Raw genomic sequence first — 25,988 nt, 5'->3', positions numbered from 1 at the left:
TTGTTAAACACTCTTGCAGTTCTTTTTATTAGTTTTTGTTGCTGGGTTTGTTTTCCATTGTGCTAGCACATAATTACCCTGAAGCTGTAATTGTTTCTGTCAGTTTGGTAAAGACTAGTTTGCTCCAGGATTATCTTTCTTATGTTGCTACTTTTTTCTGTAGTATGCACACCTTATTAATACTGCAAGAGATATATTTAATATCATCACTGTACGTTTAGTACAGTCTTATTATTAAACTTAAAATGTCTATTTAGTTCATGGGTCTTCACTTTTGAAATACTGATGTCCTCTTCTGCTGTATACCAGTCAAAGGACCTTCTTTACAGTTTTGTGTTGACTTGTGCATTTACCCTTTGATCTCAGATTCAAAACTGTTACTGTCTGTACACCAGGATCTGAATCAGAATAAAAAAAAAAATCTTTTCATCACTCTTGTTATTGCATTTGGCTACATCAAGAGTAAACGCACCCGCACTCTGAACCAGTGCAGGTACACATTTACCAGTCTTACCTTGCTTTGGCTATATTAGGCAACAGTCACTTACCATAGTGAAGCCAATCACTGTTTTGAAAAAAAATGTCTGCCTGTTTCCACTGGCAGGTTAACTGGTCCGCATAAATGCTTGCCACCGTAACTGTTATAAAACAGTACAAGGTCATTCACTAATCACTCAGACTGGGCCGTTTTAAATTAAATTCAGCACAGCTATTTTGTTTTTTACTTGGCTGCAAGGAAAAAAATCTCCACTTTACTTTTATGACAGAAATCATACTTTCTCTGTAAGACTTGATTATTTAAACTAGAAAGAACATTTCTAATGACTGTCATGTGACTTAAATGGGAGCATCACTATTTTACTTTTGTGGTAAAAAGTTGTTAAAACTAATTTTAAACTACTTTTACTATGTAAAAAGTTTTATTTTCCTTTTGGCTGCTGGAATAAGTGTTTAAAGTGCTTGGTTACTGTCTAACAACTTGCCTGTTTTACTGCCTATGCTGCCAAGCTTGATAGGAGTTTTGTCACCCCTGCAGGCAGCTGAAGTGCCTCAGCCATAGGTGGGTGACTCTGCTGTGGCCAAAACTGGTTCCTCAAACCATTCCTCTTTTTTTCCCTACTGACTGTTGGAATGCTCTTTGTGAGCAAAGGAGAGCCACTGTCTTTCAGTCCTGGGAGAAAGGGCAGAGAATGCCACTGTGCCTGGTCAGAAAGGTGTGCAATCCTTAGAGAGATTTTTCCTGGCAAAACTTGATGCGTTTCTTCAGAAATTTCTGTCAAAAAGAAAGAAAAATTTAGACTCGTCTCTCCTCCTGTCTCAGTTACTCTGATGGAAGTGATTTATTTAGCTTAGTTCAAGGACTTGATCCTGCTTGTATAGCCATTTCTTGTAAAAGAAAAATAGAATCTTCATTTTTTGTAAAGATTCAAGATTTTGACTCTCAAAATGATTTTGAAGGGACGGATTCTTTTTTGTTTCCCCAGGTTTCTGATTCTGAGGAGTGTGTGGTTTTGGACGGTCCCTTTGAAGGATTCTTTTTCTCTGAAACTATTTCCAAAATAAGTCCGTTGCTTCTGGGAAAGTTGGGATAGCCATGAGTGTGGCTATTACCCCTAGCCTGGCTAATGTAGCCTTAGGCAAGTGGGAGGAGGAATTTGTACTGCAAAATAAATACTGGTGTTTTATGACCAGCTACCTTTGCTTTATTGATGATGTATTCACAGTCTGGCAAAGTGAGAAATCTAAACTCAGAGTTTATCCATTACATCAGTAACTCCACCTCCTTCCTGAAATTTACCACTTTCATCAGCTCAGAGTCATTGCAATTCCTTGATATGACTGTCAGTATTGATAAAGACAGAGGAAAATTAATTAGTAACTTATACAGGAAACCAACAAGAGTGAAATACTTACTTTACAGAGATAGTATGCATCCAGTAAAAACTAAGCACAGTGTAGTAAAATCAGAAGTCTACAGATTAGCACACATTACCACAGATTTGGCCTGTTTTCTCAAAAATATGAATGATCTGGAAAATGATTTCTTAACCAGAGGATATGAATCAAACATGTTACATATGATCCTCGATCCCATTAGAGATTCTAAAATTAACAATGACTTATGTGAAATAGGCCTTTTGGGAGAATTATGCAACGAGAACACCCTAACCCAAAAGAAGAGAAAAGTAAGGACAGTTACATTCTAACTTACACCTGGGATTTCAGTATAGTTAAAGCCATTATTAAGGAGAACTGGGCCAATCTACTGGCAGTCAGCAGCTTGTAAGGGTTTTTGGAGATCACCCTACCTGTGTATATAAAAAGAGCAGAAGCATACGTAGCTCTGTGGAAAAGAAAAATAAGGAACACCAGTATTGACATGAGCACTAAAATCTGTGGGCCACCTAACTGCACTTTCTGTTAATACCTGATGGAGTGCGAGTTATTTGAGTGCTCATATCTTAAAAAGATGGTGAAATCTTCAGCAGGTGGTAACTGTAATACTGAAAAATTTGTGTATAGGGCCATGTGTAATGCCTACCCTGCATTTCATGTTTGTAAGACTATGAATAAACTGAAAAAAAAGATTTCGGGTCATCTTTCTGACATCAGACATAAATGCCAGAGGAACGCCTTATCCAAACACTTTTTAGAACATCCCAGACATTCTGCTTTTTAAATTTATCATTCTGGACTATGTAGAGATGGATGAGCTTGAAGGGGACATCAGTGGTGTGTTGGAGAAAAAAGAATTATGCTGGCAGTTGAAATTAAATGCATTCAGAAAACCAGGACATAACTATTTTTGCTCTATTAAGAGTGTGTTGAATTTACATAAGCTGCCACACAATCTGTAAAGGTTTATATATATATATATATATATATATATATATATATATATATATATATTTAGTTACTTTAACCTCGATTCTGCTTTGATGAGATTTACTGCATCACACTAGAGATTTAAACGGTAAATTCAAAGCACGCATTTTTTCATGCCGCTATTACCATGTAGTATTGATATAATTCCCTCATTTACCATACTGATGGACGCTGATGTACACACCTGCACACTTTTATACATTGCTAGTTTACTTCATCCACTGTTTTCTGTATTCTTTTTTTTTTGTGTTTTCTACTAGTTTTCATTGTCTAAACATGTTTTTGGGGCTGTAAACATAATTGTCATGACAGTTTTTTTCTTTTTTTGAAAGCACTGACATTTTTTTCTGAGCTGTTAATAACTTTATGCACACTAATACATATGGATGGATATTTACTAGATATTATTAGACAGATTAACTTTTATATTTATAGTGTTTTCGTTTGATTATGTTTGTGGTTAGATAGCCATGTGTGTTTTTTCTTGATTTTAGTTGTTGTCACAGACCCAATGAAGGCTTTCTTGCATTACTTGGCCAAAAGCAATTTTAGTAAAAAGTCTTTTTATGTATATTTTTATGTATATGCTATGCTTTTCTTAATGTCCAATCTTGGAATGTGGGTTGCATATAGGTAGGTAGTGTTTTCCTTAACTAGGATTTAGTTTTTTCTAATCGGTAGTAGTGTGTGGGGGTGTATACTTGCTGTTCTAAAATGCACTTTTACAGCCCTGTTTGTATTGTTTGCCATGAATAGGGTCATTTAAAATTAAACAAGAAGTATATTGTCCACATCTATTTCCAGGAATATTAAAGCTGATATGTTTAACATTGTTAAAATATTTCAGATTTTTTTGTTACTGAGGCTAGCTTGTCTGTGAAGAGTAAAGGCTTGTTGCTTTGGAACACTACCTGAGTTTCATGATTTTTGGAAATTATTGTGACTGAGCTTATCAATGAAGTTTTAAGATCACTAGTTTCTCTCTTTTTTTTTTTTTTTTCTAAAGTTGTCATGGTTCTCACTCCCTAAAACGTATGACTCGCAACAACTGGAATTTGATGAACCTACCTTAATTCCTCCTATTCTTTCAGTTCTGGAGGGTATTCTGTCACAGTCTATAACTTGCCCGACAACCCTCCTGCTGCCACCAAGAAAGCAGATAGGTTGTATAATCTTCCTCAGTCTTACGTTTTTATACACTTATCCTAGATCTGACCCAACAGCTTTTGCTTTAGTAGATCCAGCTGCTTCTAAAGATTTAATTAACACTAATCCATCTTCTGACAAGGATAGGATGGTTTTTGACTAATTTGGAAAAAAGAAACTTTTCTGCAACACTTGTTTTTAGGATTCTCAGCTGTCAGGCTCGCCTGTTTTGAGAATATGAGGAATATTTTGGCATCTGTTTCCTCTTCTGAGGAGAAATTTGCTGTATGTAATTTGGTTGCATCTGTGTCTCAAGTGGCTACCCATTGTTTGAAAAGTTCTTATACTTCTGCTGTTGTTACTGGAACTGTTATGAGGAGATTTGCTTGGTTGCATTTTCAGATTCTTACAGAATATGTTAAAAATGGAATTTTAAATTCTACCTTGGCTTGAGACTTAGTTTTTGGGCTTTCTTCTGCAAAAGTCTTTAAAAGTTGTGATGAGAGAGGTAAGCTGATTCAGGAATCTCTCACATTTCAGCCCTCCTTCTCCAGTGTCAGGGCGATTCCAAAAAGAACCCCCCCTCCCCATCAAAGGGCAGTCTAATAAATGAATGATTATATGATAGACTCCCCCTCCTCCCTCCCTCTCACCTGGAACCCCCTAAATCCTTCCAAAAAGTTTGACCCTCCATTTCAGTCTTTGGTAACAGTTTCAAACATATATATTCTGAGAATAATCCATCAAGGTTACGAAGGGTATTAGAAGCCTCTCCCTCCTCGTAGAGGGATTCCCAAACACTCACCAGACCACACTTTTCTTTCTTTCCCATCATTTAGCATATGCTTTCTGAGAGAGTGTTGTAAATTACACGCCCCTCTTCTCAACTAGGGGAAAGGCTTTATTCAAGGATGTTTCTAGCTGCAAAGAAAGATGGTTCTTGGAGACCAGTTCTGGATCTTTTATTTCTGAACCTGTTTATGATAGTGTCCAAGTTCAAAATATTGTTACTTTACAGCTTATTATCCCTTGTTCTCTGTTTGGGTTTTCTGGTAACCGTAGATTTAAAAGGTGTATGTTATTACATTCCTACAGATAGAAATTTCATTTTAGATGTTAAGGTTTTCTGTGTGTGGAACACGTTTTAATTTTTTTCCATTACCCTCTGGTCTAGGCACTGCTCCTGTGGTATTCATGAGGTGTCTTAAGTCTTGCGATAACCTATTGCAGACTGCAAGGTATTCACATTTGTTTTCTTATTCAGACAATTATTAGCTTTGCAGTGTCGGGAGTCTCTCACCTGGTTAAGGGATCTCCCATACAGACAAGTCTTTTCTGACTCCTTCCCACAGTATTATTTTCCTGGGGTGTTCCCTGGACACACGTCAGTTGAAAGAGCTTTTCTTCACTGGAAAAATTAGAACTCTATCTAGAGCTATTTCTGAGTTTTTCCACGCAGACTACTTTCTCAGCAAGGCAATTCCTCAGGATTCTGGGTCTTGGGACGTCTGTGACTCTCATGATACCTCTTGCAAGATGCCACATGGGAAAAATCCAGTGGTACCTGAAGTGGTCCCATCATTTCATATTCTAGTTTCAGGGTTTGTGTAAAGGGAGGTTTTTTATGTGGTGACTCCATATTTCTCAGAATCCGTGTCTTCCATTCTCCCTCTTAGCTCCAGCACAGTCTGTCATAATAGGTGCCTCAAACATTGCTTCCAGCGTAGTGTCTAGGACAGGAGTCTGCAACCTGCGGCTCTGGAGCCGCATGTGGCTCTTCCACCCCTCTGCAGTGGCTCCCTGTAGCTTTGAAAAATAATGGCCACTCTACCGCACAACAGACAGGCACACACACTGAGAGTGATCGAGCGATGCACTTTAAATATTGCTCTTATAAACTTAAAAATTTGCTAGAGTAACATAGTTTCTGTTTCCATGCATTCCACACACACACACACAGAGCGATCAAGCAAATCCCCTGGCAGCAGCAGCATCTCCTGAAAGGTTTACATACCTCTCAAAGTCTTGTCACAAGAAATCTGGACAGAGCCACAAATAAAGGGAACAAAAGAACAAAAATTGGGACGGACTTTAAGTATTGCTCTTATAAACTTAGAAACTTGCTAGAGTAACATGGTTTCTGTTAACATGCATTTTCCACAAACAAACACACATACAGTTACCTCTCAACTGTGCAGATTTTCACGAAATGCCCTGACTTTTGCCTCATATATTTGGTCTGTTTCTCATAAAATTGTGGTTTTCTGGCAAACCATTGAGGGCTGAAGTTAGAAAAAATAGACAGACATTTGAGTTTCAGACTTGATACCCTTCAGAAAATTCATGCTAATGCAACATCTGATGTTATGTAGTCCAATCTCGCCTACAGTCTTACCCGTCCATCTCGGCCAAACTTTTTTAACTCTAAGTCTTTCTATTGGCTGGACTAAGGTAGTATCCCATGCTGCACTGTTCTCTATCCCTAGATCTCATTTGCCGCTCGTGTAGCTCGGACTTGGTCTTGCTCTTGGCTGTGGCTAAGTACCCTTTTTCTTCTTTATCAGAGAAAAATTTTGCAAAAAAGCTATTTTAATAGCTATTGTGTGTGTTCTTGTCTTGTCTTGTGGAAAAGTTGTGTTTTTGATCGTTTTTTTTTTCTGTGGTATCCCACTAGCTGTTTTCAACGGGCTAGGCCCATTTTCAGTTAGAGGACCTAGTCTGTCCTCTTGCTTCCTTGTGTCATAAAAGTTTACCGGGACTAAACCATTTAAATTAGAGGTATTAGTCCTTCCCCACTTGTGTTTGTGTCTAAGGATCATTTAACTTGGAGATCTTATGGTATTCTGTTTGTTGTAGGCTTTTTCCCGCCTTGTGACTGTGTGACCGTTGGTCCATTTGTTCAGTGGTTAATTGTTGTTGGTTAACTATGTCCAAAGATACTAAGGAGCACAAGCCCTCGGGCTTCAAGAAATGCTCTAGGTGCAGTTATAAAATGTCCATTACCAATGGGCACTCTGTCTGTGTGTATTGTCTGGGAGCGATTCATCTCCAGGAGTCGTGCAGTTTCTGTCATGCCTTTAGTCTGCGAGTTCTTTAGGAAAGGAAGAATAAATTTGATTTTGAAGGGACTTCTGAAACCCTCCTTCGAGGAGGGTCTGGAGAGTGCTTCTAGCTCTAGGGCAAAATCCTCTAAATCAAAAAAGAGATCTCCGGAGAAAATAGCAAAGCCTGCTTCGACATCCTCGGCTCCATTGTCCTCAGGGCTGCAGGAAGTGTCGGTTGTTATGGAACCTGCTTTGGCTCCAATCTTCTTGGAACCGGTTCGGAGCCGATCGCCTACCATTAGGCCAGTATCCCCTCCTCGCAGGTCCCCTTCAGAGAGGAGGTCTCTATCTCCTTCTCTATCCTCCAAATCTTCCAGGACCTTATCAAATGTGGACGTCGATAGAGTGATGCAGAGACTCCTTCAGTCACCGGTTCTGGCAAAATTGTTCTCGGCTCCGACCCAGTTGGCTCCGGAGCCGGTCCCTCAACCTGCTTCAATACTTCTTCCTCCGAGCACATCTCAGCTTTTGGAGCCGGAGTGCTTGGCTCCGTGTGATGTCCCTAGGTCTGTTCCGACAGCCCCTCCTGGCTTATCGATGCCGATGTCCGCTCCGACCCCATCGGCGCCGTCCACGGGGTTCAGGACTCGGGATTCTTCGGTCGGACCCAAGGGAGAGGCTTCGGGACACCTCTGTGCTCCTAGTCTCCCTCTCGGTGCTTCGACGCGGGGAAGTCTGACTCCTGTCGTGGCTTCGGAGACTGTCGTTCTTTGGATTCGGGAGGACCAGCCTTCGAGTCCATGCAGAGCGTGCTGGCCAGGTCATCAGCAGCATCATGCGGGTCAGTCATTCTGTCCCCTACTAGACCGGTGCAGGTCTCTGATCACCATCTATCTCTAGACAGGGGAGCCCTAAGGCCTCAGTGTACCCCCATGAGTGGTCCCCACATTTCTGAGGGCCCCTCAGAGTTTTTGCCTGAAGAGCCACCCAGAAAGAAAACGTGCAAGAGGAAGCACATAGATTCCCAATCTCTCGCATCAGTCACCGACCGTGAGGAATTGGAGGGGTCCCCTAAGTCATCCTCTGAGGATGTTTCTTTCTCTGACATCCTAGAGATTTTGAAACAAAGAGGTGACTGGCCATCCAAAGCCCCCTCCGAGGAGGAGTCGGTCTTCCTGAAGGCCTCTGGTGCTCAACCCTCCGCCTCCTGGGTATCTCCACCCTTCAATGAGCTTCTGGATTTGGTTTGTCGAAGGGTGTGGGAAACCCCTGCCTCTGTGGAACCAGTCCCCAGGAGACCCAATAAATTTTTGTCTGCTCCTCCTGATAAGGAATTTCTGTCCAAGGGTGTCCCTGTGGATGCCATGGTGGTGGCAGCTGCCACCCAGAAGGAATTGGCTGAGACTTCTTCCACTGTCCATCCCCCTAACAAGGAGTCCAGGGCCATGGACAGGTACGGGAAACGTACTTTTTCTTTAGCGACCTTTACCTTCCGTTCACTGAATTATTTATCACACTTTACACAGCTCCAGAGAAATCTCCTCAGTGAGCTTGGAGATACTCTCACGGGTAACATTTCTGGGGCGGTGGCCCAGACGGTCAATGCTCAGATATCTACACTCAATTCCATTGCAAACTCCTCCATGAGGCTAATCTCCTATGCAGCTGAGGGAGCGAGTAGGGCAGCAAGTTCAGGAATTGCTCTTAGGAGGCAGGCCAAGACATCACCCAGGACCAATGGGTTCTACGAATAATTTCCGGAGGATATGTCATCCCCTTCTCGTCAAATCCCCCTCCAATCAAGAAAATCCTGGATGTTCCACCCAGTCAAAGGGATTACGCAGCTTCAGAAGTTTCAAAGCTGCTAGAAAAAGGAGCCATTCAACATGTCCCCTCAGACCAGATCGGATTAGGGACTTACTCCAGATTCTTTTTGGTGCCGAAAAGAACAGGAGACCTGAGACCCATATTGGATCTCAGTCAATTGAACACCCATGTGCAAAAGTCCAAGTTCCGAATGGTCACATTACAGTCTATTCTCCCATTGTTGGGAAAAGAAGTGTGGATGTGCTCCATCGACCTCAAGGATGCTTACTACCACATAAAGACGGACAGGGCATCCAGAAGTCACCTATGCTTCTGGCTGGGAGCCAGTCATTTTCATTTTTGAGCCCTGCCCTTTGGTCTCGCCACAGCCCCCAGGGTGTTTGCCAAGTGCATGGCAGTGGTGACTGCTCACTTGAGACGTCAGGGATTCAAAGTGTTTCCGTATCTGGACTACTGTCTCCTTACTGCCACCACCAGGCATCTACTACTTCAGACCAGGAACACTACTGTCAACCTATGTCAACAGTTGGGCATCACATTGAACTCGGAAAAATCTGCCTTGTTGCCCTCAGAACGTGTCACTTTTATAGGCGCTGAACTAGACACCGTCCTCATGCAGGTGTTTCTACCACAGGAAAGAGTTAGTCCTACAACAGCAAGTGTACTCCTTGCTCCCTCTGAGAAGAGCAAAGGCAAGATGGGTCCTCCAACTGTTGGGAACAGTGGCTGCTATGATCATGTTAGTCCCTCTGGCAAGGTTACATATGAGGCTCCTTCAGTGGCTACTCTTTGCCCAGTGGTCTCTTCAATGTCTTCCACTTTCTCACCCTATTATACTCAGACAGGTGCAAACAGGATCTCAGTTGGTGGCTTCGCACCGACAACCTGAATGCGGGAAAGCCCTTTCGTTCCTGCGCCCCCGTTTGCCACTGTGACCACCATGCCTCCAAGATGGGATGGGGGGGCATTATCTAGGCAGGACAGTCCAAGGCACGTGGCAAGAGCACGAGATGCATTTACATATCAGTGTCCTGGAGATGAGAGCTGTGCTACTAGCGTTGCAAGCACTTCAGAGTTTTCTTCCTCTCGGGACTATTGCGATCCACTCAGACAATATGTCAGTGGTGTGGTATCTGAAGTAGCAGGGAGGAACCAAGTCTTATCCCCTTTGCAGAGAGGCCATGCGAGTGTGGCAGTGTCTTCCCAACATTTTCTGGTGGCAACGCACATTCCGGGGAAGTCCAATGTGATCACAGACAGGCTAAGCAGAGCTATTCTGATGCCTTACGAGTGGTCCCTGAACTGTCAAGTTGCGGAACAGATCTTCCGCAGGTGGGGTCAGCCTTGCTGCGACCTTTTTGCCATCCCCTCAATGCCAAATGCAGCAGCTACTTCACGTTGACCCTCCCTCAGGGGGAGTCACCCAGGGACGCTCTAGTCCACGACTGGCCCTCCGATCTACTATATGCCTTCCCTCCGGTCCCCTTGCTGTCAAAGGTTATTCAGAAAGCGCAATCCTTGGGAAGCAAAATGATTCTGATTGCCCCACACTGGCCTCGTCAAATTTTGTTCCCCTTTCTCCATCCCTGTCTCATGGATGCTGCTTGGATTCTGGACCCACAACCAGACTTACTGACACACATGTCAGTGCAGCTCCATCCTTCTCTTCGGACCCTCTGGTTGACACCCTGGCTATTCCAATTCCGTCATTAGTTAGGCTTCATGAATTTTCGCCGGAGGTGGTTCATATTTTATCTTCCTCTCATAAGCCCTCGACCAGGAAGATTTATTACAGCAAATGGAAGAGGTTTTCAATTTGGGCGCATGCCAAAAAGATTGACCCTTACACAGCTCCAATTTCGTCTGTATTGGAGTTCTTGTCTATGCTCTTTAACCAGGGTTCAGCGGCCGCAACCATTAAAGTCCATTTGGCGGCGATTTCTACCTTTCATGTCGCAGTCGAGCCTAGCCTGATGGCATACAGACTATGTAAGGCTTTCCTGAAGGGCACTTTGTTACTTCGTCCTCCAACATCGGAACCTGTTATGCCTTAGGACTTAAATTTTGTTCTTTGGGGTCTTACTTCACCCCCCTTTGAGCCTGCAGCCACTTGCGATTTAAAATTCTTAACTTGGAAAACTGTCTTTTTAGTAGCCATCACGTCAGCCAGATGCGTTTCGGAGCTTCAGGCTTTATCAATCCTACCCTTTTATTTGATTTTTCATAAGGACAGGGTTTCTCTCTGACCGAACCCCTCCTTTCTTCCCAAAGTGGTGTCAATCAGTAACCTTAACCAATCTATTGAATTGCTCGTATTTTTTCCCCAGTTCTCAAACAAGGCAGAATTCAAATTTCATCAATTGGATGTGCACAGACAATTACGTTTTTTATTTGCACAGAACGAAAGACCTCAGAAAATCTGATCAGTTGTTTGTTTCATTTTCGGAAAACAGAATTGGGTCCCCTGTTTCCAAAGTCACGTTGTCCAGGTGGATTTCCAGTTGTATTTCTTTCATTTATTCCTCAGGGGGTAAAGTTTTACCGTTCCGGGTGAAGGCTCACTCTACTCTGTATCTACATCTACAGCTTTTCAGGCCAGATTGTCTATGGATGATATTTGTGTTGCGGCTACTTGGGCATCTCCTCACACCTTTGTTACTCATTACAAGTTAGATGTGGTATCTAGGGGCAGGTCTTCCTTTGGTTCCACAGTGCTCAGGAGTATTTTCCACTGAGCCTCCCAGGATTTAGGGGCTGGGGACGCTGTCTCATGGGTAAGAATGTAGGCGAGATTGGACTACATCAAGAAGTTATGTAATCACCATAACGTTTGATGTATGTAGTCCATCTCGCTTCACATTCTTACTTACCCCCCCCTCCTTCCCCCATCCTGGAGGCTCTGGAGGTTAGAGCTCCCTTCATTCTTGGTTTCTTCTTCCCTTCCTTAGGTGGTGTTATGCATGGAGAATGAGTGCTGGTGCTTGCAGCAAACTAGATGTGGAGATAGAGAGCAGTGCAGCATGGGATACCATCTTAGCCCAGCCAATAGAAAGACTTCGAGCTAAAAAAGTTTGGCCGAGTAGGAGCTGACATTCGGCTCCGAGCCCACGGGTAAGAATGTGAGGCGAGATGGAGTACATACATCGAACGTTATGGTGAGTACATCATTTCTTGTTATTCTATCAACTTTCTAAGTTTGTAAGAGCAATATTTAAAAAGGTGTCCCTATTTTTGGGCCTTTGTGCCCCATTATTTATGGCTTTGTCCAGATTTCTTGTAACAGGTCGAGAGATATGATGCACACAAACACACAACGAGAGTGATTGAGCAATCCCAACAAAGGAACAAATATATAACAGATTTTAAGTACTGCTCTTATTAACTTAGTTCTTTTATATTTAGTATAATTATATATAAAACTTTATGTGCTGTGTTCTCTTCATTTTAGGGGTCAAATAGGTTTTGTGGATCTTGATGAATTTTATTTGGTGGGAGAGGGACCAAAATGGCTCTTTTGATAGTGAAGGTTGCAGACCACTGGTCTAGGAGTATAAAAGTGCAGCGTCTTTGGAACACAGAAATTAGACCAAAACACAGTAACATAAAAGAGATGTTGGCATTTATAAATGTTGTCAGTTGTCTGTATTATCTGTGATCCTTGAGAGATCTTCATGTGTTTAGACAACACCATAGTGGTGGACTGCATAACCAAGTAAGGTAGAAGCTGACCTTACCCTGTGTGCACACACTAGTCATGATAGTCTGGGCTCTAGCTTTTCAGCACAATCTACAGGCATCTTGAATGCTGTCAGAGCAAAATTTGTGTGGCAGGCAAGCTGAGCAGGACCAAGACGGACACACACAGATGGAAATTGAATCAGGTGGTGTTCCAGGAATTAATCCAACTGTGGGGAAGTCCTGTAGTAGATCTTTTTACCTCCACTCACAGCAGTTTCGCTCCATGACTCCTTTCAAGAAGGTCTGGAGTACAGATTTTTTTTCTTTTCCATGGGCAGTAATGTTTTCTTAGATTTTCTCTCCCCTTTCTCTAATATTTAGGATGATTCTGAAGATTCAGGAGGACTCCCCAAAGATTATTTTGATGACTGGCTTATAGCCCAGGCAACAGTTAATATCCTTCTATATCACTGTTGCAGTATTCCTGGAAGAAGGGATGTCCTGTCCCGGCAGCCCATCACTCATCCAGTATGGAAAAACTTGAAAAGGATCTTGTGTGTGCCATATGCCACATTTATGCTCCTAGCACAGAACTTGGGGCATAAAAGGAATGGAACTACCCAAAACTTATTTCTCCTCCAGTCTGAATGCAGTTGTTGCCAGTTGGCTTGAACATTTTGTTGCTCTTCTGAATTTTTAGAACACCAGATAAGTGCCTTGTTTGGGTTATTTTTTCTTTTTAAAAGTATGCTTTCTTGGTCTTGTATGTTTTATCACTACCTAGAGTTCATGTCTTCCAAGAAGGAAAAATGTCAGTGTTGGAGGGAGATTCCCCATAAGGATTATCATAAACAGTGTGTCTTTTTTTTTTTTTTTGTTTTGGCACTTCCCACAACCATACTTCTTGTAGTATCTGTAAGGCCTTTGTGCTTTAGACACTCCAAAGCTGTTTGTCTTCCCTGGCCATTTATCTTGAAAACCAATGGCTTAGACAGGTAGCCCAGGTACCATGGCAGAATCCTTTAACCCTGAGATACTCCTGCTTGGTAAGGAGGAGGCCAACAAGTCTCAGCTGGATTCTTTAGCTCTCCAGACTCCACTGGACTTCTCTCTAGAAGCAGGTAACAGCTCTGTAGGTCGATTGGTGTTTATGTCGGACTCCTCTGCCGCAACCCTGCTGGAGGCCAGCATGGATTCATCTTTTTGCATGTCTTCTGAGGCTTTGCAGGTGTCTGCTCTGAATATTGAGGGGGAAAAGCAGTTGATTATCTTGGAGGGTCCTAGAGGGATTCTGCAGATATTAGTCAGGAAGTTCCAGGTTCTCTTCTTGAATCTCGCTAAGGGTCGGAACTTCCGTTATTTGTTAGGGCTGATGTCTGTTCTAAGAAAATACAAAAACTGAAGCATGTTTCACCTTGTCCTATGGATCCTCAAAGTGAATGGCAGAAGTTTACTCCGGGCTTGTTCTCTGCCTTAATGGCCCTAAAGCCTCTTCAAGGGGTTTCAGTACCGCTTCTCCTTGAAGCTCAACCCCTTCTAAACGGTTTAGGGAACCGGATTTCCTGTTTGGTGAGGGGTCTTTGTTCTAGTCTTCACAGATGCCTTCGTCTTTGGCTTATGGTTCTGATACAGAGGAGTCTGTTAACCCTGAGTCTTCTTTCGAGGAATTGTCCTTTGCAGGCACAATTGCTAGGATGATGGAATTCTTTAAGTGGTATTCTTTTCAAATGTCGAATATTCGGAGAAGATATTCTAAATTGCTTCAGGTGGATACTCCTAAACAACTGGCAGTTCCTGCTGCATTGCCTGCCTTGTTAGATATATTCATTACTGCTTCAAAGTCTTCTGATTCTCACCCCCCTGCTCCTAAGATATTCTGATCGGTTCTATAAGGCTGCTGAGGATTGTCTGTTTAAATGTCCTTCTGCTTATCCTGCTGTGGTGTCAGTTTCTTCTGACAAGCCTTCTAAACTTTTGCCCTCTTGCAAACTTTTGCCTTCTGATAATGATAGCAGGGAATTGGGGGGGGGGGGTTGGCAAGAAAGTTTACACTGCTTCTACTTTGGCTTTTAGGGCTATTAATTGCCAGAACCATTTGACCAGGTATGCTCTGGCCTTTAGGGCTATTAATTGCCAGAAACATTTGACCAGGTATGCTCTGGCCTTGCTTACTCAGACTTGTCAGGTTATCCCTGCCCCCCCCCCCGATTCTGATGAGAAATCCTCTGCCTTATCAATTTTTAGGTTCTGCTGCTGAAGTGGCTGCAGCTATGATGATGCTGACTCATCTTCTAGAGCCGCAGCCTTTGGGTCCATCATGAGGCATTATTCTTGGCTTCATCTCCAGTCTTTTCCTGAGGACATAAAGGCCAAGTTGTTGGATGCTCCTTTGGATAATAATCATCTTTTTGGGACTGCTGCTGCCTACTTGCCTAAGTCTCTTCAAGAGAAAGGTAAAGCCTTGTGAGGTCTTAAATATGTTTTTCTGTCTCCTGTCCCTAGGTTCCAGAGGAATTACCCTTCTAGATCTCCTTTTGTTCACAGGCAACCCTACTGGGCCTCTAAGGCCCCCTCTGCTAACTCTTCTCAGATTTCTGTGGCCCAGAAGCCTCTCTTATCTGATAAGCCTGCTTTTCTTTTGACAGTTGCCCCCCCACACCCGTCTTTAGACTAGGTCCCTTTTGCTCTCCCTTTGTCTTCCAAATTGGTCTCTCATCACTTTATACTCTTGGGTTCTTTCCATCATCCATCAGGGTTACTTCATGATAAGGAAATCTCTCCTTTTTCTGAGTTTACCCAATCTCCTCTAGAGCAACTTCCACATTTCCTGGAGGTTCTAGGGTCTGTGTTGAACCAAGAAGACCGTACGACTTTTCCCTTTTTCCCAAGTGGAATGGAGTTTTTATTCCAGGATGTTCCTGGTTCCTTGAAAGAAGGGCACTTTGAAACCTGTTTTGGATCTTATCTTAGCTCAACACCTTTCTCGAGATCCCTTCATTTTGGATGCTTACTCTTCAAACTCTGTTTCCTCTTTTATGACCCCAGGCTTTTCTGATGCCCTTGGATCTGAAAGGTATGTACCCTCAAATCCCTATTCACAGTCTCTACAAGTAGTTTTTACGTTTTTCTGTGTCTTTTTCTCATTTTCATTTCTCTGCTTTGCCCTTTGGCCTCTCTACTGCCCCAAGGGTATTTACAAAATGCCTAGCTCCTGCAATTGCCTTCTGCAAACTCCAAGGCATTCAGAGTTTTCCTTTTCTAGATGACCTGTTGCTTAAGGCGCCTTCTCTCAGTCGATTGCTGCAAGATCTGCAGTTTAGCATCTCTTTTTCAAAGTCTGGGGTTAGTGTCAACTTCCAAAAGTCCGTTTTGAATCCCTCTCAGGATCATGTGTATCTGGGTTGCAGGATTCAGATGGTGCCAATGTTGACCTCTCTTCCACCTTCAAAGGTATTATCGTTGACTGCCTTCTTTCATTCTCTTCTCCCCCTGCCAGCCATGCCAGCCAGGGAGTTTCTTTTGACCCTGGGATTCGTGGGCTGTTCTATTCCAATGCTTCCTCTTGCCAGCCTGCACATGTGGAAGCTTCAGTGGAAGTCTGTTTAGCTGCAGCATCATCAACCTCTGACTTTCAGTGTACCACTCTTTCCCTGTCTCAAGAAGGAATTCGAGTGGTGGATTTGACAGTTAGCTGTCAAAGCAAGCCGGCCCTTTCAGTCTCCATTCCCTTCTCCAGAGCTGTTCACCAATGCCTCGGACGTGGGATGGGGGCATCTCTTGGTCACCTGGAAATTCAGGGTCTTTGGCCTCCCCATATGAAATCGGACCATATCAGCATCAAAGAGAATGAGGGCTTCTATTCTGGCCTTCCAGGCTTTTCACCCCATATTCTCTCCAGGCCCCTTGAAGGTTGTACATAGACAACACTAAATTGACATGTTATGTCAACAAGCAGTGCAGCACGAAATCTTACCTCCTGCGGAGGATGGATGTTCTTCATTCCACATTGCTGCAGTCCTAACCATTGGGTAGTCCGCTGTCCAGTCGGCCCGAATACCAAAGTATATGGCTGACGTCGGTCAAGGCGCATTAGACTGATGTCAGGACGTCAGGGTACTAATGCGCATGACCGACGTCATATCCCCAGTCTTTTTTGCCGCATGGTCCGATGCAGAAGCAGTTTTGCGAATGCAGGTTGGCGTTCTGAAAATTTCCGAAGTCGGAGTTTCAGACCGAATCAAAGTTGGCTAAGTACCCCGTTGGGGAACATTTTGGTTTTTTCTTGCCTCAGTATTTAACCGGATGTCAGAAAAAGTGAATAACTGTATTTCTTGTGGGAAGCAGATACCTCATAGGGATTACCATACTTTGTGTATACCTTGTTTAGGGCCTGAGCACGACGTTGTTGGTTGCCGCTCTTGTGCTAGATTTAACAAACGCACTATTAAGAGAAGGTTAGACTGTGCCAGGTTAGTGTTTGGGAAGCGTTGTAATTATAAAATGCCGTCGGATGCTCCGGCCCGCTTCGTCAAAAGCGCAAGGACAAAACAGCAAAGCCTAGGGTTGATGAACCGGCAGTCCCGGACGTCGGTTCTTTAGAAACTCAGTGGAGCCAGAGGTTTTGCCAGGAGTTTCTTTGGAGTCTCAGGCAGAGACTTTACTGTTACAGGATGTGCCTCTCAGGAGGTAGGCCAGGCTGAGGGGCTTCTCAGGTAACTGTTCTTCCCTCTCTTCCCAAGGTAGTTAGAGCCTCTCCTTCTGTTTCCAAAACTTCTTTGAGAGGTAGGCCAAGTTTAGCTTCAGTGGGGGCTTCTCCTAGCACTTCAGGTTCTGTGCCTAAGAAACATATGCTTAAAATGGCAGAAGATTTAATTACTATGATTAGAGGCTCTATGCCCCCTCCTGATAAGAGGCCTAGGGTGGAACCTGAGTTTGAGAGTTTTGAACAGTGTTCAGAGGCTTCTGAGTCTTCTGCGGAAGACTTGCAGGAGTATCCTCCTTATTCTGATTCTGATGTGGATGATTCCACTCCTACAGCTTCTCCTCCTGAGGATTTCTCATTTTCAGAGACTCTGCATTCCATGAGGGAGCACTTTAAATGGGAAGGCCAAGATTACTCTGATTCCAGGAAAAGGCTTAGGGAATTCTTATTTTACCCCAGCATAGGCCCTTAGCTATACCTCCTGTGTTGAATGTGGTGGAAGATGTTTTTGCAGAGGCTTCCCTGAACCCTGATTCTTTGCCTCCTGCCCTGTTAAACCTGATAGGTACTATAGGGTGCCTGAAGCTCATAAGTATCTGTTTAAGAGTCCTAGGGCAGACCCGAAACTGTTTCTCAGGGGCCTAAAGGTGTTAAGGCCTCTGTTGTTAAAAATCCTGTTCCCACTGATAAAGAGGCAAGGGCTTTGGATAGATGGGGAAAGAAAGTGTATACTTCTTCCACTTTAGCCATGAGGCGTTGAATTGTCAGTTTCACATGCTAAAATATCAAAATTATCTCCTTTCACAATTGAAATCTAAGGTGGATGCTTTGGCGGAAGGTATAGAGTGTAAAGAGTTGCTGGATTTAGTTCATGTGTCTGAACAAGTGGGTAAGCATTCTTTGCAATGTGGTTTTGATGCTGTGCAGGCCTCCTCGAGGGTGGCTGCCACTAGTTCTGTTCTTCGCAGGCATGCCTGGTTGAGGGATCAGAATTTAGCAGAGCATGTTAAGACTAGGATTTTGGATGCTCCTTTACAGTCTGATGTGTTATTTGGTTCGCCTGTGGAAGCAGTTTTAAAGAAAATGGAGGACAAAGCTAAGTCTATGCAAACTGTTAAAGATTTTTGCAGGTGCAGCCACCGAAGTTTAGTAGAAATTGGCCTACTAAGGGATGGACATATCCTGCTTATGATTCCCAGTCTAGGGGTAGGTCTAGGCGTGGTAGGGGCAGAGCTCAAGGTTCTTTTAGGCCTAGAACAGGGGTTCACCTGCTCAGACTTCTGGTGAGGGCAGGGGTCAGTCCTTTCGTAAACAGACCCAATGACCTGCCTTTTCAGCTGCCAGTAGATTCTCGTCTGGCAGCTCCTTTGGGAGGAAGACTGTCTCTTTTCAAAGAAAATTGGGATTTAATCACTCAAGACAGATGGGTGTTGGATATCATTCACCACGGTTACAGGTTTTATTTCCATACATTGCCCCCTTTCAAAGGCATGCCAGACGTTCCCCTCCACAAAGGAAAGAGGCTCACAAGCAAATTTCTCTGTTACTCCAAATAGGGGCCATTCAGCCAGTCCCTGTACCAGAAAGGGGCCTAGGATTTTATTCTCGCCTGTTCCTAGTACCAAAGAAGGGGAACACGTGGAGACCAATTTTGGATTTATCTATCCTCAACACTTATCTGGACATTCCCAAGTTCAAGATGTTGGCGTTACAACAGCTTTTACCTCTGCTGGGCAAAGATCATTGGATGGTAACTTTAGATCTCAAGGAAGCTTACCTTCATGTGCCTATAAGACTAAGTTGCAGGAAGTATCTGCGTTTTCGAGCTGGAAATTCTCATTATCAGTTCTCTGCATTGCCCTTTGGCTTATCTACTGCACCCAGAGTATTCACAAAGGTTCTGGCTCCAGTGATAGCTTACTTCAGGCTAAAAGGAATTCAAATCTATCCTTACTTGGATGACTGCCTGATTCTGGCTCAAGAAAAGGAAGACCTTCTACAGCATCTGGAATATGTCATAGCAGTGCTAAGATGCCTAGGGTATTCTGTGAACGAAATAAAGTCCAGTCTAGTACCCTCTCAAGACATGTGCTTTCTGGGTGTGAGACTGAATACAGCAGCCCAGATGGCCTTTTTAACCCCGGACAAACAAAAGAATCTTTCCAGTTACTTCCATCAACTATCGCTTCAGTCCGGGCTGACTGCAAGGACAGTCCTTCAAGCCTTAGGGTTCATGGCATCTTGTATTCTGGTGCTTCCCAATGCCAAACTGCATATGAGGAAGCTGCAATGGTATCTCAAAAATGTGTGGACACAGCACTGCCAGGATTTGGACACTGTCATTCAAATAATACCTTGCATTCAAAAATAATTTTTGTGGTGGGCTCAGGAATGTCACCTAAACAAGGGACTCTCTGTGACCCGGCCAGAGGCGAGTCAGATTTTAACAACAGATGCCTCGGACATTGCTTGGGGAGCTCATCTAAATGGAAAGTGGATACAAGACAAGTGGCCTGCCAGACTACAGCATCTCCATATCAACATGAAGGAGATGTTAGCAGTCCAGTTTGCATTAATGGCTTTCAAGGAGTTACTTCTTCCTGGGCAGGTGTTAATTCTAACAGACAACACAACTGTCATGTGGTACATCAACAAACAAGGGGGAACACATTCTTATCCTCTATGCAGGCAAGCAATGATTTTATGGGAGACTGCGCTCAGCTTGCAACTAACTCTTCAGGCAAGGTTTCTGCCGGAGCACAGAACTCCTTAGCAGATGTGTTAAGCAGGCAAATCATGGATCCCCACGAGTGGAAACTGGATCTTCATGTATTTCAGAAATTGACAGTGTCATGGGGAACTCCAGACATAGATCTGTTCGCTTCTCCACTAAACCACCAGCTGCCAAAGTTTTGCACAAAGGGGTTTCATCATACAGCTTGGAAAGTGGATGCTCTTTCTTTCAGTTGGAAAAATCTTCATGTGTATGCCTTTCCACCTCTGCCTCTTCTTCCAAAGGTGCTCCTAAAGGTCAGACAAGACAAGCCAAGGATGATTTTAATAGCTCCAGATTGGCCTCGGCAACACTGGTACCCACTACTAAGGAGTCTGGTAAGGCAGCCCCCATGGCCTTTACCTTTGATTCCACATCTGTTATCTCAGAAGGACGGTCACCTGCTCAATGTCAAGCTTCACTCTCTTCATCTAACAGCCTGGCATATTCTGTGTTGAAACACAGCAGGTCTCAACTTCCTCAACAAGTTTTAAATGTGATTATGGAAGCTAGAAGACCTACTACAAGAAAAGTGTACGCAGAAAAATGGAAGAGATTTTTATTTTGGAGTGCAGCAAAGAATTTGGAGATTTCTGAGCCTAATTTGAGTGTGGCTCTTCAATATCTTACTGAGTTATTGGACAAAGGTTTGTCTTTCTCTTCCATTAAGATTCATGCTGCAGCAATTTCAGCTCACTATGATTGTGACCCACCATTGTTTTCGCATCCTTTGTTCAAGCAGTTTCTTAGAGGGGCAAAGAATATAAGACCCCCACGTAGAGCTCCTACTCCTGCTTGGGATCTCAATTTTGTGTTGGAAAAACTTACTCTACAACCTTTTGAGCCTGCGGCTACTGCTGACTTGAAATACTTGTCATGGAAGACTGCTTTTTTGTTGGCTATTACTTCTGCAAGAAGGGTTTCTGAGTTGCAGGCCCTTATGGCAGTAGAGCCCTTTTGATTTTCCATAAGGATAGGGTATCATTACGTACTAATCCTTCCTTTATGCCTAAGGTGGTTTCTAGTGTGGCTTTAAACCAAACTATTCATTTGCCTACTTTCTATGCAGATCCCCAAAATAAGGGGAAAAGATTTTGCACACTTTAGATGTACATAGGCAGTTGCGTTATTATTTAAGCAGGACTAAGGATTTCAGGCAGTCTCAGCAATTGTTTGTTTCTTTTGCTTTGAGTTCTCAGGGCAAGCCTGTGTCTAAGCAAACTATTTCTAAGTGGATTGGGTTTTGCATTTCATTTTGTTACTCCCATCATGGCAAGGAGATTCCAGCTGGGATTAGGCCTCATTCCACTAGGGCTACTGCCACTTCAACAGCATTTCTAAGGGGGGTGGCAACTAAGGATATTTTGGAGGCAGCTACTTGGAGTTCAGTGCATACTTTCTCTAAGCATTACCATCTTCCTCTCTACTCTAAATCTAGGGCTGGTTTTGCCACAGCTATTTTGCAAGGCATGTTGACAGCTCCTGCTTCCTTATGATTTGCCAGCCTCCCTTACCTCTGCTTTGGGATTCTACCCAATGGTTAGGACTGCAGCAATGTGGAATGAAGAACATAGTACAGTTTTGTACCTACCATAAATGTAGATGTTCGAGGATCCACATTGCTGCAGTCCAATTTACCCTCCCTCCTTCCCCTCTGTGTTTAGGGTTGGTGGTGTGGGCTAATATATATATATATATTCTTGTACATTTGTATATATTGTATATATGTTTGATGCAGGGCTTTTTGGTGTTTTGGTTTGGGCCTTGTCTTTTTAGGGTCTTCTGACATCTGGGGCAAGAAAAGACTGAGGATATGACGTCGGTCATGCGCATTAGTACCCTGACGTCCTGACATCAGTCTAATGCGCCTTGACCGACGTCAGCCATATACTTTGGTATTCGGGCCGACTGGACAGCGGACTACCCAATGGTTAGGACTGCAGCAATGTGGATCCTCGAACATCTACATTTATGGTAGGTACAAAACTGTACTTTCTTCAGGCTTGGGAATTGGCTCTCGGTTATGAGTGAACTCTTCATGCAGTATACATTCCTTTAGAGCACAGTCTTGTGGCAGATTGAGCAGGTCCAAAACACATGCTTACAAATGGATGCTTCACAGAGACATGTTTCTGGACGTTGTCCATCAGTGGATGTTTTTGCCTCCCCTCAGAACAGGCAGCTTCCTCTGTTCTGTTCCAGAGTGCCATGCAATCTGGCCTGGAAAACCGACGCCCTATTCTTTCCATGGAAGGTGAGGTTTCTTTATGCTTTCCCTCCTCTTCCTCTTCTTTCAAGAGTCTTAAAGAAGATTCAGCTGGACTCCCCAAAAATCTTGCTAGTGACTCCCTTTTGGCCAAGACAGCACTGGCTGGCTCCCCATCTTAATGCATCTGGCCAGGGCCAGTCATCACAAGTTACCTCACTGGTTGGATCTCCTCACACAGAACAAGCGATATTTCATCCATCCCCATTTGTCCACTCTACAACTGACATTGTGGGTGATAGGGTTTTGATCCCTTTCAGGCACCTGTTTTCCGAGTTACGTGCTCAGGGTTTTACAGGAGGCAAGGAAACCCTCAACCAGAAAATCTTGTGTGTCCAATGGGAAAGATTTTTGGTCTGGTGCCATGCTAATAACCAGGACCCTTTTTCAGTGAGGGTCCCTCTGTCCTCCCTTATTTGTGTGAGTTACTCCAGTCCGGCTTTGCCTGTTCTGTGAAGGCCCATTTGTTAGCCATTTCTGCTTGTCTGCCATTGACTCTTCCTTTGACTTTTTGTTTTGAGGTCAAACAATTTCTTAAAGACGTCCTGCATATTAGGCCTCCAAGAAAACCTATTCCTCTTCCTTGGGACCTTAATTTTGTTTTGAAAAAATTGACTCCGCCTCCTTTTGAGCCTGCATATTCTGCTTCTTTGAAACATTGTATCTGGAAGACTGTTTTGTTGCTGCCTCTAGCTTTTCTGAGCTCCAAACCCTTAGGCTATTCCTCCTTTTTTGTTTTTTTTTCACAGGGACAGGGTGTCCTTTTGTATTAACCACACTGGGCAAAAAAGAAAGATTAACGAGTTGTCCTTGACTTGGTCAGTACAACTACCTTCCTTATTCCTTTTTCCTCAGTCTGCTCCTGAGAGGGTTCTGCATATCTTAGATTTGGACAGACAGCTCTGGTACTATATAGATAAAACTAGGACTGTCCATAAGTCTGATCAGCTTTTTGTTTCCTTTCATCCCAGGTCTTTGGGTTTGGCTGTTTCTAAACAAAACCATCTCCTCCTGGATATCTAAGGCCATTTCTTTTTGTTATTCTTTTCATGGAAAGTCTCTGCTTCTGTTAGAGCTCATTCTGCTAGGGCTGTTTCCACTTCTGGTGCCTTCTTCAAGGGGTTCCGTTCTATCCTTGAAACTGCTACTTGGTCTTCAGTGCATGCTTTTATTAAGCATTATAAGTTGGATATGGTTTCTAGGGCCAGAGCAGGTTTTGCTGAAACCATTATGTGTGAGTTTGTTGAGGGCTGTTCTCCGCCATCCACCTCCTTTTCTGTTTCTTGAGCTTTTTACTCTCCCTTCTTATAGGAATACTGCAACAGTGATCTAGAAGGACATAGTACAGTTGTGTAAAATCTTAGCATAACAGTCGATATCCTTCTCTTTACTGTTGCAGTATTTGCTCCTTCCCTCCAACCCCCTCTTCTTTATTCTGCATTTTTTCCTATTGGATGCGCATGGACTACTCTGTCCTGTGATGATTGTTCTCTTATGGCTTAATTCATTCCTAAGTAGTTGTGTACTTGTGTCCCTTTTATGCCCTACGTTCTGTACGAGGAGCATAAATATGATGTATGGCGCAAACAAGATCCTTTTCAAGCTTTTCCACACTGGCTGAGTGACGATCTACCAGGGACGGGACATCCATTCTTTCAGGAATACTGCAACAGTGAAGAGAAAGACATGTACTGTTATGGTAAGATTTTATACAACTGTTCTTTCTCCTTATGATACATTCTGACTTCAAACATGTACAGCTGACTGCCTGGATGATAAAATTTAGAATTTTTTTTCCTGATGATGTGCAGCAGGTAATAGAGGCGCAAAAACATTTTATTGGAAAGTTATATTTTAATAAATAGAAACGTTTTTTAGGTGGTGCCAAGAAAGGAACTAGCAGCCACTCATGGCTAAAGTTTCTCTGGTTCTACATTATTTGAATGAGTTGCTATCATTTGGCCCGTCTTTAACAACTCAGTCAGGGTTCATTTGTCTGCCATTTCAGCATGTCTGCCTAGGATTCCCCCCCTCTTTTAATGCAGTCTCGTGCAAAAGTGTTTTCTAGAAAGGGGTCTTGCATACAAACCCTCCAAGAAAACAGGTGGCTCCTCCTTGGGACTTAATTTTGTGTTAGAAGAACTAACTCTGGCTCCATTTGAACCAGCTCATCAGCCTGACTTGAGGTTTTTAACATGGAAAACAGTGTCACTGACTGCTGTGATCTGTGCAAGAAGAGTGTCTGAGTTGTAAGCTCTTATGGTGGGTCACCTGTGTCTCCTTTCCACAAATGTTTTTATTTCCTTGAGAACTAATCCTTCATTTACACATTAATTTGTGTAGAATTCTGATTAATTGGCTAAAGGCAGTATTATTGTAGTAAGAATGTTATGTACAATTGATTCTGAATGTTTGTAATGTTGTGCTTCACTTACAGATCCTGTTACTTATTACACTGCCCTTCACATAGCTGTTTTACGAAACCAGCCATACATGGTGGAACTGCTGGTACAGCATGGAGCAGATATTAATAAAAGAGACAGGGTAATTTTTCTTGCATTTAGTGAACTTCTGTTTTCACCTTTGTGTACCTGTAACATCCTACAAAATGTAAAGCTGTCTTTGCTGATGTGAACATACTGAATATTCTGTTTGCTGGGTTTATGTAGGACAAATTCTGCATATGTTATGTGAAAAAAACATGCATTTTACTGTTTGGTATTGATTGGCTTGTGACTGTTGCATGTGGCAGTGCCATACAAGAGTATACCCTTTTACCATCACTCCTACCCAACCTTTTAAGACGAGTCCTTTAAAACAGTTTTACCTCTGTCATTATAAAACTTTAGAACTGCAGTCTAATTGCATTTTTGTGTATAAACCCTAGACTAGTTTTGAGATTGTTTAATAATTTTTAAAAACCTGACAAGTTTATATGTGGTGTCTTTTGCCTTAAAACTGTGAAACATATCAATGTGATTTACTAAACAACTTGTGTAATATGGGTTTTAGTATGGTAATTAAAGATGAGGATGTTTCACAGCTGGGTAATAACTGATATTCTTTGACAGATCTCTGTTGCAGGAGTTTTAATTATTGCTGCTGGTGTTCCCATTCATCTAACACAGCTTTCAGAGCCCAGAACCCTTCCCTCTTGGTGCAGTGGACACCCTTCCCCGGAATGTGAAGAACACTGCCAGTGTAAAGCTGACACCCCCCCCCCCCCGCCCCCACACACCATAGAATTCTGTTCCCACACATGCCTCATATTTACAGCATTGAGAAAATTAACAGTCTTCCCAGCATGCTTCAGCCTGCTTTGAGAGTCAAATAATTACCCTGTTGGGGAAATTTCTCTTATTATATTTAGTTGCTAATGCTGTTGTTTTTAGTATTGCATAGCAGAACTTCAGCTTTATCTCTGGGGTGAACAACAGCAGGTGCTCTGTGGTAGGGAGGTTCTCCAGAATTACTACCGCCTTTGCATCTTTTGTCAAGGCCAGGTTCCAGGAGTACCCCATTTTTAGGGCTTTACACCAAAAATGGTCAGAAGTAAGGGTGTTCCCCTCAGCAATAGTTGAATTGTAAGAGACCTGAGGACTTCACACCTTGTCTGCTGTGCCCTTCGCTGGATCATATTTTTTCTGTCATTTGTCTAAAAACAAA

General features: G+C 43.1%; 1 protein-coding gene across 2 annotated transcripts in view; it reads left to right on the top strand.

Moving 5' to 3' along the window:
- ASB6 (ankyrin repeat and SOCS box containing 6) overlaps nt 1-25,988 on the top strand; it is a 504,325-nt gene that overhangs the window by 70,794 nt on the left and 407,543 nt on the right. For both annotated transcript variants that reach the window (XM_044058564.1, XM_044058565.1), the window contains exon 4: nt 24,760-24,866. In XM_044058564.1, coding sequence (XP_043914499.1) covers nt 24,760-24,866 — 107 coding nt within the window. The remainder of the gene's footprint in view (nt 1-24,759; nt 24,867-25,988) is intronic.

This window comes from Protopterus annectens, chromosome 16.part0, assembly GCF_019279795.1.
Source record: "Protopterus annectens isolate FY-2018-M chromosome 16.part0, PAN1.0, whole genome shotgun sequence".
Classification (NCBI taxonomy): domain Eukaryota; kingdom Metazoa; phylum Chordata; order Ceratodontiformes; family Protopteridae; genus Protopterus; species Protopterus annectens.
Note: the sequence above shows the minus strand (reverse complement) of the source record. Positions and strands in the feature narration are given on the sequence as shown.